This window comes from Schistocerca piceifrons, chromosome 8 (genome assembly GCF_021461385.2).
Source record: "Schistocerca piceifrons isolate TAMUIC-IGC-003096 chromosome 8, iqSchPice1.1, whole genome shotgun sequence".
NCBI lineage: Eukaryota > Metazoa > Arthropoda > Insecta > Orthoptera > Acrididae > Schistocerca > Schistocerca piceifrons.
The window spans coordinates 476,159,420-476,173,887 of record NC_060145.1 but is presented as its reverse complement, the minus strand read 5'-3'; the positions used below and the strand labels follow the sequence as shown (position 1 = coordinate 476,173,887).

The 14,468-nt window shown below is 39.1% G+C and overlaps 1 protein-coding gene across 2 annotated transcripts in view; it reads left to right on the top strand.

Annotated features, from left to right (window-relative positions):
- The window catches only part of LOC124711222 (protein transport protein Sec24A), a 144,627-nt gene that overhangs the window by 118,327 nt on the left and 11,832 nt on the right, over positions 1 to 14,468 (top strand). For both annotated transcript variants that reach the window (XM_047241181.1, XM_047241182.1), the window contains exons 18-19: positions 6,330 to 6,467; positions 12,280 to 12,477. In XM_047241181.1, coding sequence (XP_047097137.1) covers positions 6,330 to 6,467; positions 12,280 to 12,477 — 336 coding nt within the window. The remainder of the gene's footprint in view (positions 1 to 6,329; positions 6,468 to 12,279; positions 12,478 to 14,468) is intronic.

Below are 14,468 nucleotides of genomic sequence, written 5' to 3'. Positions count from 1 at the left end.
AGAGAGAGAGAGAGAGAGAGAGAGAGAGAGAGAGAGAGAAGTTGGCGAATAGCAGATGACTGTACATAAGTTATGAACAAATTAAAAATAGGGAGGAGACTGAGAACAAGAAAAATTTGAGAACGTAAAATAAATGAATGTAACAGGAACGCAATAAAACAAAAAAGGGGAAGTAGAATCTTTCCTTTTCATTTAATTTATTTTTACCTTCTCTCTATAAATCTCTGCGTTTTCCAATTATTCTCACTTTCCGTTTCACGTTTTCAGTTTTTCAAATATTGTCAAGCCTCATCAATCCATATTGGTACTCTTAATCCTGTATGTCTGTTTGGAGCCGAGATCCTGCTTGTGCCCCCCCTCCCCTATATCCTCTTTTGCCTGGAGGAGGTGCATTTGATTCTGATCGCAGTTTTTCGTCTTTCTGCTTTCTGTCCATTAATGTCTGCTGTGCTGTGAATCACTCAGTTTTTCTCTGTAAGTATTTTAATTTTCGGCCTGTTGATTTTATATTTACATTTGTCTGGCATGTATATAATGGGGTAGAGAAAGTGAAATTGTGCCTTGTTGTTTCACTTCTTTACGGCAGCAATTGTTTGTTATTGCTTCTATGTGTAAATTTTGTGTGTTTGTTTGTTTGTGTGCTATTCTGTGTGTAATATAATGGGTATTTGGAATTCTTCTACTGTGCAAATGTAATGTTATTTCTCACAGAGAAAAAACATTTTCTGTCATCAGTCACTTCTTAAATGAGTTGTGTTAAGTGTGATATGTTTGGAGACTTTGGTCTCATTCACAAGTATTGCATTTGCTTATAAATAACTCTTATTTATCCAGAAACTTATGTGCCCACCTTGAGCAAAATACATTTTGCTTTTCTTTGCGTTTTGTTTCTGATATTTTTGTATTCATCACTTGACAGAATTTAATAATTGTGTAACACACAAAGCATAAAGTTCTGTACCTCATTTGCAAGAAATGCATTTCACCTAGCAAATATAAAAGCAAAACCACTACAAAAGGGGAACAAATTCTCAAAAAGTGCCACGCATAGTATAATAAAATGATTTTTTAGAAGTTAATGGTATTGTAATTTGTTTGTGTGAGACAGTATTAGTTTACGTCAAAATGAAAGAATCGGTCTGTGCAGTCATTACATCTGTAAAGATTCTCGGTGGTCGTCACAATCTTCAGTGTGCTGCTGCTTCTAAGTTTTTGAATGTATCAGTTACTTATATATACTATAACTCGATTTTGAATTTCATGCAAAGCAACTTACTAATCTTTACAAAACAACTGTTCACCTCTGCCTGTGCTTAGTTGAATATGTTTCTGTAGGTAATGACCATTTATTCTGCACATATACTGAGAAAATTGGCATGCTGATGAGTTATATGCCAAACCAGAGGTCCCAGGCTTTTGTGTCTGTATGTAATCTGCTGTGAAGCTGCTGACTATTGTTTGGCATAGACCCTCAGTATCTAGGCATCTAGTGTTTTCCACAGGTGTGACGTGATGTGGAGGAATATATGGAATGCCACCTTCAGTATGAACATTTTGCTTAATTCGGATTGCCAGTATCCCAGTTTCTAAGGTTATCCATTAGGTAGATCTGAATGGAATTCTGATGGAGTTTCATTCTACTGTCACACTCCAAAGAAAGACACACAATAACAGCAGTCAGTCTAACCTACGGTTGTAAGTTACAACAATGTGTTAACTTTTAGAAGCGATGAAATGTTCTCATGTAATTGAAATGGCAAAATTTGCACACAGATTTTTTTTGTGCTCTGTGAGTGAGATTGTGTGCAAGTATGTGTATTGTGTGTATTGAGGAACAACATGTGGTAAAAGGGTAAAAGTGTGTAAAATATTTGGGTGTGTATCTGGGTAACAAGTTAAAATGGAGTCAACATGTGGAAGAACTAATGAAGCTTTTTTAACTCTGTGTTGATGTAAAGACAAGACAGTTGGTTTTTTTTTTTTGTACGAGGTTACCATATGTTCTGAAGATCAGGGAATTTCAAACAAGTCATGCAAATATCAGGGAAATTTGAAAAAACAATGGAAAAATCTCATTTTTGTTTCAACAGATGAAATGACTTGTTTAATGAGATGATGTACATTGTTGCTGGCTGGGCACAGCTGAGTATGGGCACCGCTTCCATACTCCCTCATTCCTGCTGCTTCTCCCCTTCCTACCACTCCCTTAAGCTTGCTGTCAGTGGTGCCACCAGTTCTTGCCCCTAGCCTAGCGGCTGCTGACAAGATGTAGAGAGGCATGAAGAGTGGTTTGTTTGGATCTGATTCTCAGAGACTGTAGACGCAGCGGTCATGTGTGCATGAGTTGTGTCTCAATGATAGTGTGAATGTGTGTGTGTGCTCTCATTTTCTGACAAAAGCTATGGCAGAAAATTTACTTGTGAGAGTGTGATTGTCTTTTCTACATGCCTGTCTGCAGTTCAGAGATCATCTTTACGGCGAGTTGCTACCCATCCTCATTATTCATCTTTACGGCGAGTTGCTACCCATCCTCATTATTATTGATATTCAGAGTACTTGAACAAGTTATCTGTTGCATGGATTGATTACCATGTTCTCATTTCATTAACATGCTGTCTGTGACTCTTGAATAACTGGCCACATGAGTGGATTTCCATGAAGGGGCCAAAACTGCAGGCCATTTCTGTGGGTATCTCTAAAAGATCAGGCCTGCTTATCAGAAGCCCTTCAATTCCCACTGATGTGCAGGCCCTACACGTCAGAGCTAGTCTCACTGATTTGTCTGCAGATCATCATCCATCATCATCAGTCTGTTTCTGTGTGGCATTATGCAGCAGACCTTTATAGTTTATCCATGACCCAGGAGTGCGGTGCTCCTCAGCAGGCCAGATGCCGTGGGTGATGGATTTCAGGAATTGCGACTGTCTCACCACAAGTACGTTGTACAATGTGGTGTTTTACAGACATTTTATTTATTCTAGTACATTTTGGCATTTCAAAAGTAGTTTATGTATTGGAAATTATGGACAATAAGAAAGAAGAAAATTGTCAGTCACTGGCGGTTTGTACACTATGTACTCAATATATTTATCAAAAGAAAAATCGCATAGTACCTGTAAAATAATAGATACAACACAATGAGTAAAGCTGAGCATAATGAACATAGTAGAACCGACATTTTGTTGGCGGTCACCTACAGTGTTGCATTACACAATTCTTCCCCACCTTGTACACTTCTTTCAAGAGGCCCACTTTTTTTCTGAGATTATTTCTAAAATCATTGAAGGTATTTTAAATCTGTCTTGCGACTCCAAAGAAGTACGTATTTCTATCACCTAATGTGTTTTGTTTTATTGAAATAAAATATCAGTGGTCTTAATGAAACAATATACCATTTGCCTTGCTTTCTCCATCTAAAAACAGTTCGTTTGCTTATGTCTTAACTTACCCTTGAAATGTAATATTTGTTGGGGAAAAAGGCTGAAACTTGTCCGTAAATCTGGGAAATATCAAGGAATTTCACTTGAGGAAACTTGGGGCAACTCTGTCATATTTTCACTCCGTGTTGTTATATGGAATTATACTGTTGGGTCAGTGCACCTCAAATAAATGAAGTATTTGTTCAGCAGAAGCAAACGGTAAGGATATTGGGTAAAGCAGATAATTGTACATCTTGCAGAAGCCTTTTTAAGGATCCAAGAATCCTTATGCTCGCTGCCCAGTACGTGTATTTCATAAGTTTTTGTTGCTGATAATAAAAATTGGTTTCAACTGATCTGTGATATACACAGAGTCACAATACAAGACAAAGAAATAACTTTCATGTAGATTTTGCCTCCTCATTCACGGTTGCATACCCTGTTGATGATATATTCAGCAAGCTCCCATCTAAAGCAAGAAATACGGAATCCATAGTGATTCAAAAGAAAGTTAGAAAACTGTACTTCATTAGTAGCTCTTTCTAAAAATTATTTGAGTAGCTACAGTCAGGGACTGAAAGATTCTGTTAGCTTCACAGCAAGTATACTCAGATTAAAATTACTTTGGGATTGACAGATGGCAGTGGCGGGGAATGGAGTTGCCACCTCTTACAGAACATGCCACGTGCTCGTATGATTGTGATTTGTGTGCACAACAAAAAAGGAATGAATCTTCTTGTTTCTGTCTCTTGCCAACATCTTTGAAAGTAGTGGGGGAAAGCAGTTGTGGGGGCTGCTACTACTGTACTGATGTCGATGCACGAGATAACGTAATCACATGCTACAGGCAAATAACGGCAATAAGATAAGCGATTGCATGAATCTTGCTAAATAACAAATTATCTAATTAAGTGGAGAAAATTGTAAGGTGTGAACACAGCTGAATTTTAGAGTTAACACACTACACCACTGATGAATGAACACCACTTAAGTCTTCACTATCATCTGTATGGCCATTAGAAATGCTGTCAAAATTTAGTGAAACCGTAAGTTATTCAGTGTTAGTTTCATTTACATGTTCATTCTCCCATGCTTTCATTATTACTTCCTTCATATCTCTTACAACATTATGCCAATCTGAAGACGAAGTTTTGTTGTAGCAGTCTTTGTCGGTCTTTCCACCTCTGCAATTATAATGTTTTTGTTGTTCTTTGCCTCACAGCCCTTAACTTGAGCCCATATGATTTCAGTTCAATTGAAGTGGCTATGACCTGATCGCAGTCTGAGTATCATATGGCCATAAAATTTATTTATTTTCCATTTCATGTATAACCTATAGAGGTAAATGTGGTTTATTCTCAACTACAAAATCCAATAGTTCACCCTTTCAACAGTCATCTGGTGTGGGAATGTTTTTTTCATTGTCACCAGTCAATAATGTCTTGTTTTCCGGAAGCTAATGTAGACACCTTATTGAGGGTAGTCAAATGAAGAGACATTCTTCATGCCTATTTTGAAGTTTCCTGAAGTTTGTAAACATCGAGTCCTTAAGCCACCCCTGAAATGAAATGTGTCTTCATTCATTTGTTCATGATAATCAGTACTTTTCTTTAATCTAAACATCATTGTGAAGTTTTTCACAATCCCTACTGATGTACTTGCATGCAGAAGAATCAGTCTGTAAACTTTTCTCATGGGTTGTGGCGTGGTGCCAGTTAAACATCTGTCCAGCCTGTGCTCATTGAACAGCTTGCAGTTACTCTTACTTTGTCAAGCCAAATAATATCATCAAATATTTCTTTTGATATTGTCCTCAAAAACTGACACAGCGGAAGATACAGCCTTGCCCTATTTGCGTAAAAAGTATCTTTATAGTGTTACCACTGAATGTGCAAAAATCATTGCATATGTGGTACGGCTTCCCCTGGTCCCCTACTATCTCATGCAGGCCTTGTCACCAGGTAAGGCTCGTGCTTGCAGAACAGACAGTGCAGCGAACACTTCTAGCCAGAGAAAGAGAGCTGCAATTGACTGACCCCTGGCCCCTACCGCTCGACTCATTGGAAATGTCAGTTGCAAAGTAATTTTAATCAGAGTATAGCAGTGTTTACCATGAAGAGTTATAACAAATAGTAATGTATTCAGAAGGGAACTCAGTGTTGATAAGAGTAAAAAAAAATTTTTTTCTGTGAATACCACAATTGTAATCAAGTAGATGTCAAGTTACTAACGGCAGATAAATATCAGCTCTGAAGTAAAAGTGAGGTGGAGGCAGTGGCAGTGGCAGTGGCAGTGGCAGTGGTGGCAGCAGCAGCAGCAGCAGCAGCAGCCCATTTTAAAGTAGCAGCTTGTGATCACTAGCTTACTAGATTAAATGTAGATGGCATAAGTGTGAATAGCATTAATCAGCATAGTCATTGTTCTGCTGTCAATGTAGTATACAGATTGTGTCCATGATACTTTGTCTCATGTTAACATTAACCTTGCCTCATTACACATCCCCAAAGCTTCTGCTTCTGATGGGAGTTTACTTCCTCATGGTCTTTTATTGGTGCAGTTAATTCAGACACAAAAGAAGGAATTGGAAAGTAAAACTCTGATTAGCCACTTGAAAATTGATAGTGAAGAAAATATAAACTGTGGCATATTGAACAGGACATCTGCTGCACATGCTGCATGTTCTAGAACTTGCTTTGGAAGTCAATGCAAATTAAGCAACTCATTCTATGATAAATGGTTATCTTTACTCATTTCTTTGTTTGTTTATCATACAGGATTTTCTGAGATCATACTGAGTACTCAGTTCTAAGTTATTAGTGTTCCATTGAATGTGTGCTTCACTATGCTTTCTGTGCTCAGTTTAAATTCTTTAGTGTGACTAATGCAGTGACTGATGGTTTTTTGTTTCAGACTGCATTTCGCACTGGGCAGAGCACGAGACTTGATGATCGTTTATTTGCCATGTGCCAGATGAAAAACCTGCCTTTGGCATTACTTATACAAAGCATTTACCCAGATATGTATCCTGTTCATTCCCTCAGTGATCAGGTAATTTTAATTTTTCCTTCTTTGAATTGTATTTCTGTGTGTTACAACACTTAATTTTAATGATCATCACATTATAAATGCGCTGGCTGCTGTGATTCATTATAGTTTTTAAAATAATTAACATTACAATGCATTCTGGAAATAGGCAATAGGAAGTAATGAGACAATGTCTTTAAATTAGTCAAGTATTATTTTATAATGTCTGTACTTCTCGGCTTCTGTATATGACTTATTCAACAACACACAACTACCAGAATGCTTTTGGAGAAGTTAATGTTACTTGATATTCAGAAAGCCATTAAGTGTTCTGGCATGTTTGTTGTGTTTAGTACTGTTGAAATGTGCTGTAAAACATTCTGCAGCCGCAAGTGAAATGTGTATTGGATAAACACTCATGAACATCCAAAATAGTGCTCCCATAGGCAAGAAAGGTACAAACAAATGGTGAAACTTTGCAAATAATAGATTGACATCTGATATGTAAATTGCTCAAGTTTGGTGCCAATGTGCATGCCCACAGACCCTACAGTGGCCCTACAATCAGGAAGATGGCCCTGTTTATACAGCATATAGTGGAAGAGTCACACACGTAAGGATCGCATTTTGAGGGGGTTCTAATCATTGGCATGAAAACCGCAGGATGGTCGACATGCTATGTGACTTGCTAGGTCAATCGTTCAGTGTATTCTGTCAGATATGTTGGGAGCAGTGGACACTACATGGCACCCGCATGCGATGTACTGGGTTTGTAGTGACCAGGAAAATGAGGTGAGAGGTTGGAATGATTGTGCTGCAAGTGATCAGGGATCCCGCAGTGACCCACTCCACGATACAGTTGATGTGTGAGTGCCAGTTGTTTCACAAGCCATTTCCGAAGGCCTTGCAGATGTGAATTTGCAAATCACGTGCCATGTACACCCCCTCGGAGGTGTAGTCTGGATTTAAAAGTTATGTGAGATTGGAATACACGGTGCTCGGGTTTAGAAAAAGAAACTGTATTAGTTTGTTTGTTCATGAGGATTACATGGCAAGGATTGCCAGGAGGATGAGAGAAGCTAACTGCAGTTGCGCCAGACCTGTCTTGAAGGAGAAGGAAAATTTCAAAGGTGAAGCAACTATGTAGGCCATTTATCATCTGCTCTAGGCAGCAACACAGAACAAGAGAGAGAGGTTTTTCAGTAGCAGCTCCAAGAGCTGTCAGTTTCACCAGTTGTGTGATCTGGCAACTGATTTGACTGGCAAGACGGCCTTGCTAATGATGATTCAGCCTATTCTAGTGTGAACTGGTAGATCGTCGTCACATCAGGTGAAAAGTGACAGACAAATTAGATGAGCTCTTTGTAAATTTTAAATACTAAAACTTACTCACATTTGGGGCATGGAGGTACCTCGTACGGCCCTCATCGTGCCCTGCCATTAACACCAAGACATCCGTGACCCTGTCTACAGTGGTGCCTAGCCAGGATGATGTGGACTGCCACATACCAGCAAAATATGGTGTTTATTGTTGAATCCCGATTTGTTTTCAGGTGGATGATAACCGGATAGTTGTGTAGGCAGCCTAGTGAACACTACTGTCCCATGCCACTGTGCACCATACCACATACAAAGCTGGTGTAATGGTCTGTCGGGATGATAGCCTCAGATAGCCAGTCCCCCTTACATATGGTGTATGGAACCTTAACAGGCCAGTGTTATGTTGATGACATTCTTTGGCACCATGGTCTGCCAGGGGCATTTTTCCAGCAAGATAATGCGTGTCTACATATAACTCAAATTCTTGAAGACTTCCTATGTCATGTTCCAACTTTTGCACGGCCAGTCTGCTCCCCGGACTTCTCCCCTTTCGACGGTGTGTGGGATATACTGAAACGCCAGATTCCGCCATGTTGCTCTGTACTCGATTTGGAAGTTGCTGTTATAGATTTGTGAGCCATTCTGCCTCGGGACAATGTTAGACATCCAAACAAATCTATGCCAGACTGTGTTGCGGCATGTATTGCAGTAAAAGGGGCCCAACGTGTTTCTGTTTTTGCACTGTATCTGTCTACTTGTACTCGCTGTATTTGTTTGTATGTCTTAATTTTGAGATCAATTATGTCTAGTAAATTTCATTTCTAACTAATGCTCCCTTCTTGGTGCACTATTTTCGGTGTTTCAGACTGTATACTAAATGGCACTTGCAATGTGTCCAAAAAAGTTGCTGGTATAGTAAAAGACGTATGTACTATTCTCTTCCAATTTTGTGCCATTTGAAAAGTTTTATTTGTTGATGAATGTTTCACGTGGGAGGTGAAGAGTCAACTGAAATGGTAAAAGGCAGTATAAAACAATTACCTTCTTGCGGGCATAAGAAAGTATAACTGTGGTAATCATAGGAGAGAAATAAAGCTGTGAGGGTGGGCCTTGGTCATTCTTGGATGCTCTGCTGATAACAGTAGCTGGCTGCCACAGGCCAAAGTCACAGACTTGAGTCCCAGTCAGACACACAGTTTGTTTTAAACTGACAGGATGTTTCAAACATAATACTTGTTCAAAGTTAGTCTCTGTTATTGCACATACTTGTTTAATCATTTTATTTTGAAAACTCCTGGTATCTTTAATTTGAACACCACATTAATCTGTTACCCTCAGCTGCTCCATATTGGTGGAGGGGATGGGCTATTCTAGCTGTGATGGGCAAGATATCAGACAACATACCCTGAAACGAGAACCATTCTGTCTGATATTGTGACTGCCACACACAGAATAGCTTTGTCACCCCCCAAATCTCTGCAATGTCCTGGTCAGACCCTGTGCTCCTTCTACACCTACTTATCTACCAGTGGTCTGACTGTCCCCACTGTAATACTTGTTGTATACACTCTTTCACCATCTATACCAGCCCTGTAAGGAACAGTACATATGCTATCAAAGGGAGACCCACCTGTGAAATGATGCATTGTGTCCCAGCTGTAATGTAAACACTGCTTGGCCTTCTACACTGGTTTGGCTACCATGTAGTTATCTGTTAGGAGAATGGGCATAGACAGAGGGTGTATATTGGCAGCACACAGTATCTTGTAGAGCGTGCTCTTCAGTATCAGTTTCTCAGAATTCCACACGCCGGCCGGTGTGGCCGTGCGGTTCTAGGCGTTTCAGTCTGGAACCGCGTGACTGCTACGGTCGCAGGTTCGAATCCTGCCTCGGGCATGGATGTGTGTGATGTCCTTAGGTTGGTTCGGTTTAAGTAGTTCTAAGTTCTAGGGGATTGATGGCCACAGCTGTTAAGTCCCATAGTGCTCAGAGCCATTTCAGAATTCCACAAGTGGGAACTGGTGTTACAAATAGCCTTGGCTCTCACCACCCACATGGCCTAAATTTATGTTAATTTTTTCGGTCATAGGATTTGTTTTCAGTAACTGTTCCTTTTTCCACTCCTCTTTGGTTTTCTATATCTTTTATTTTGTGACCTCTCTCTTGTCTCCCCACCCCCCTCCCCTTTGCCTGTCTACCATGTATAATCCAGTTAGTTTTACACTCTTGTTAAGTCTGTCATGATGTTTTGTTGGTAGTCTCTGTCTTGCTTATTAACCTATCCTTCCATGTTAGAGCTCTCAGGTTTTCAAATCTCGTCCAGTGCAGTCCCCAGCAGGCAATCTTTCCTTCTCATCCTGTTCGGCAAGTCTCCTTGTTCTCGTGTTCTGGGCAACTTTTCTGTAAATCTCCCCATTTCCTAAATCTCGCCAGAGTTTTTCCTTCATCCCTCTTCGTTCACCTACTACCCTTCTGCTGGGGGGGAGGAGACACTGGCTCTGAAAATTTGCACATTTAGTTACTTTTACGTGTGTGTTCTCCTGGCACCTCATAGTGAGTAGATTTTTTATGAATCCAGTTAAGATACACACGTAGAATTACCCAAATTAATCCCAACTCACCAGTTGTGTACTACCAATAAATGATAAAATTTTTAGGAACTAGTGCCTACATGTTATAGAAGTATAAGCTGACATGTATAGCCTAACATAATTATTATTTCCACTGAATTAATAGTTTACACGAGTACTTCATTAAGCACTAATCGCCATTTCTGAACACGTCAGAAATAAATTACTCATTTAAACCAACAGCTCGGTGGAAATGAGATCATTCTATGAATTTTGTAGGAGCTTTATTGCCCACACAGAAGAAGTTGGTCTATGTAGAGTAACCATGGATGATCCGTTCTATATCGTAGGTAGGTAAAAAAAAAAAAAAAAAAAAAAAAAAAAAAAAAAAAAAAAAAAAAAAAAAAAAAAAAAAGAGAGAGAGATTAATGGAGAACATAGTTTAATTGCCCCTCTTTTGGCCAGACCAGAGGACCTCCATCTGCTGTGAGAATTATACTGCAGATCAACAAATCTGTTCAAGCAAGCTGAAGGGATATTCAGTATTTTTGTCTTTTTGTGTGTCACCAAAAAGAATGGAGGAAGAAGTTGGATTCCAGATATCAGAAGTGCTTCACACCAGTGTGAACCAACAATGGCTGCACCCAAATGCTTTTGATGGTTCCCCATTATTCAAACTGCTGGCAGTAAGACTCATACACAGCTGAGTGTAACTTCAAGACTCAGAAAACTCGGCAGCCACTCACATGCCAGCAGTATAATTTTTCATTAGTATTTAGCATTCAGCACAACTACTGCTTCAATCCTTAATAAGGAAAATATTTGGAAGTATCTTATTTGCTAAAATTTAGCTACATGTATAAACTACACACTCTAGCAACATACTGACAGTGTATGAGATAATGAAGACAGTGCAATGCTTGAAACAAAACGCTCTTTCAGTAAGTCTAATATACTTTTTGTGGATCATGGGCTAGTCAGCTCGCAACTCAGTGCTTTGAAGAAAAATTTAATGTCAACATAAATGTAGTATTTTTGTGTCTTAGTTGTAGAGATATTCACCTTTCACTACTATAATGATACGGGCCTCATAAGTGAAGCCACTGATGTTTTTCCATGTAATAAAATTAATGCGCACACATATACATGCCCGAGTTACCACTAGACACCAAACTTTTGCTGCTCACACCGTTTCTTACTTTTCCACTAGCTCAGTTTAAGCACAGATGTTACTGTTGTTCATTATGTCCTGTGCTACAAACTGTTTCTTGCATAAGGCTATACAGGTGGACCGAGGTACACTTAAATCGTCAAAGAAGTACTTAAAACAACAATTCCATTTACTCACTTGTTGAGCTGAGATTGACTATGAATGCACTCTGCTGAAATTGCCTATTGATTTAAGTGAGGAACTGAATTGAACTGCTTAACTTTAGATTGAATTGGATGGACTTAGTTCCAGAAGTGTGACAGCCACCAAAGAAAGTAATAAATCTAAACATTTAGCTGTAATGACTCAAATGAATTGCATTGGTTTTGTGGAGACCTATTAACATTGGGTGTAGGACATACGATATATGAAGTATTTCAATCACATGTATTTCATTCCATAATAATTTCTAACTTCTGTTTCCAGTTCCTTTCCTGTCGGTTCTATTGCTAGGGCTTGCCCCATGAATTGCTATCAGTAAAGTATTCCATTGCTTAACCTTGGGGGTGCAGATATTCCAGCAACTTATTAAAGCTATTATTCTTAACTATAAATATTTCATTGTTCATGAATTTACTACTTCCCTCATCACAATGATAATAAAAGTGTTATTTATATGAATATCACTGTTTGGAAATGTAGTTCTAAGGAATGTTTTACAATGATGCAAATATTCTCATCACTTCTGTCACTTCATGCACAAAGGAAGTTATTCAGTTTTATTGTTTGTTTGTAGGGCATTCCACAGGAGAATGGTGAAATCATACCTCAACCTCCAAGACTACATCTCAGTGCAGAAAAATTGGATTTTAGAGGAGCATTCCTAATGGACACTGGTGATCATATGATTATATATGTTGGGCGCAATGTTGCTCCTGAATTTTGTATAAATGCTCTTGGTGTTCAAAGTTTTTCAATGATACCTGAAGACATGGTAAGTAAAGCACAGTTTTTTTATTTATCATGATAAATATTTTCATATAAGAAAAGATAACTGGAAATAATCAAATGGAGAATTTAATTATTCAGATATTAAGAGTCTGGAAATTGATTTTTGTAGATTTAATTCTCTGGTATTCTCAGCTGCCAGCCTATCAGACAACATTTCAGGAGCATGCTGATGTTAACTTCAGTCAAAAACCATATAGATTTTTATCCATTGGCAAAGCTTTATATAATGTTGCAGTTTATACCCATTTTTGACTACCCAATGTCTGCACATTCTTCCATGTCTGTTATGTTTTATCTCCCAGGGTACTTAATGTTTGTTGTCACCATGTTCTACAAATCGAGAGACTCTGGTTCCACTTCTAGTTAATTAAGTTAGTGCTTTAAACAGCAACAAATGTATGGTTGTGAGGAAAGATATTTGCAGATACCTAGCCTCTGCACCTAGCAGTACTAATGTTATATTTTGGTTTCATGCTTGTGAAATACACTGCAAGAAGGTAACGACTGGTAGGGTGGAAGTAGAGATGATTGTGTGTCAGAAGGCAATCTTCTAGTTTGCTCCCTGCAAGTTTTCCTCAGAAGGATGGTGGTGACCTGTTGTTAGCGGTATTGATTTCCGTAAGTTATAATCAGTGTCACGACTCGCTGTTGACATCACTGTCGCATTAGCATCTTAAGCGGCTTTCAGCTCACTCAGTGTAGCTGACACCACATTCTCCATTCCTGGCTGGCTGCTGTTATGACAGTTCACCACCCGCAGTGGCTCCAGCACTGGCCGTACCGTGATGCTGCAGCAGTGAGTGAGTGAAGGCGATGCGTGTGTTGGGCTGATGCACACCAATTTGGGACCTGCTATGTCCCTTGCCGCTCACTGCTGTTCTTGTTCACCAGTTGAACTGTGATGATGGTTGCCATGTAGTATGATACTCTTGGCCTGCTGTTCAGGTAGCCCTGGTCAGTCCACCAAACTATCAGGAATGCTGATGTCCTAACCCGGGATGATAGGGAAGACACCCTGACCTCCCCATCTGTGACAATGGCAGGCTGTGGTGTACGCAACAAGTGATTATGGCAGAGTAGCCATCTCTCCCAGTAGCAGCTATCATTACGCAATAGTGTGCAGGAAATCTACAACAGACTTGTGCCAGACATCACTTTACTGTAATCAGGAAATCGAATGTGAACGTTATGTACAATCCATCTGACTGACTGCCTTATGGCCTAAAATGCTGGGATATTTCTGGTGCGGAGTATTGGCTAATGTTTCCCCGATGTTACATAGGTCTTCCTATTATGCAGATATCACCGGTTCTCACTCTGCCATGCTTGTTTAATAAGTTTGAGAACTCATTCATAAAAGCTCTTGGTATACATTGTTGCACTAACAATGTTTTTTTCATGGCATAGCAAAGGTGACATGAGCTTGTCCAGCTGCTCTAACCTGGTACATTTCTGCTAAGGTCTGCTGTCTGGCTTGCCAGGAGGGTCAGTGTTACGTTTTTTCCTGATCAGCTCTAGTTGGTCAAATGTTATTTTTTGCACCTGAGAAATGTTGACATTGCCGTAATGTAAGTGAGATAGTTTTCTTTGGGACTTAGAAAATTTTAACAGGTTGCTGCTTTGTACAAGGTTGGCATACAACATACAACGTAATCCCCTTCTCTAAAAAACTTGAATTGAATTTCTAGGAAAAACAAAAAAAAAATCTGAACCTTTAATATGAAATCTTGCTCTACTTAAAATATTCTTTACCAACTTAATCTATGTTAAAATTTCTGTTTTTCTTCACGGTACAAGCCGTTCCAGAGGGAACTTGTGTAGTTTTTAATTCTGCTTGTGTTGCTTTACATCTTAGGAAAAGGTATAAGATATAGTACTATGATTATACTACTGGCTGTTACACTGGTGGTAATCGTGTTCTGCTTTTGTTCACTGTGACATCTGTAAACATGTCTTAACATTTTATCAACAGCA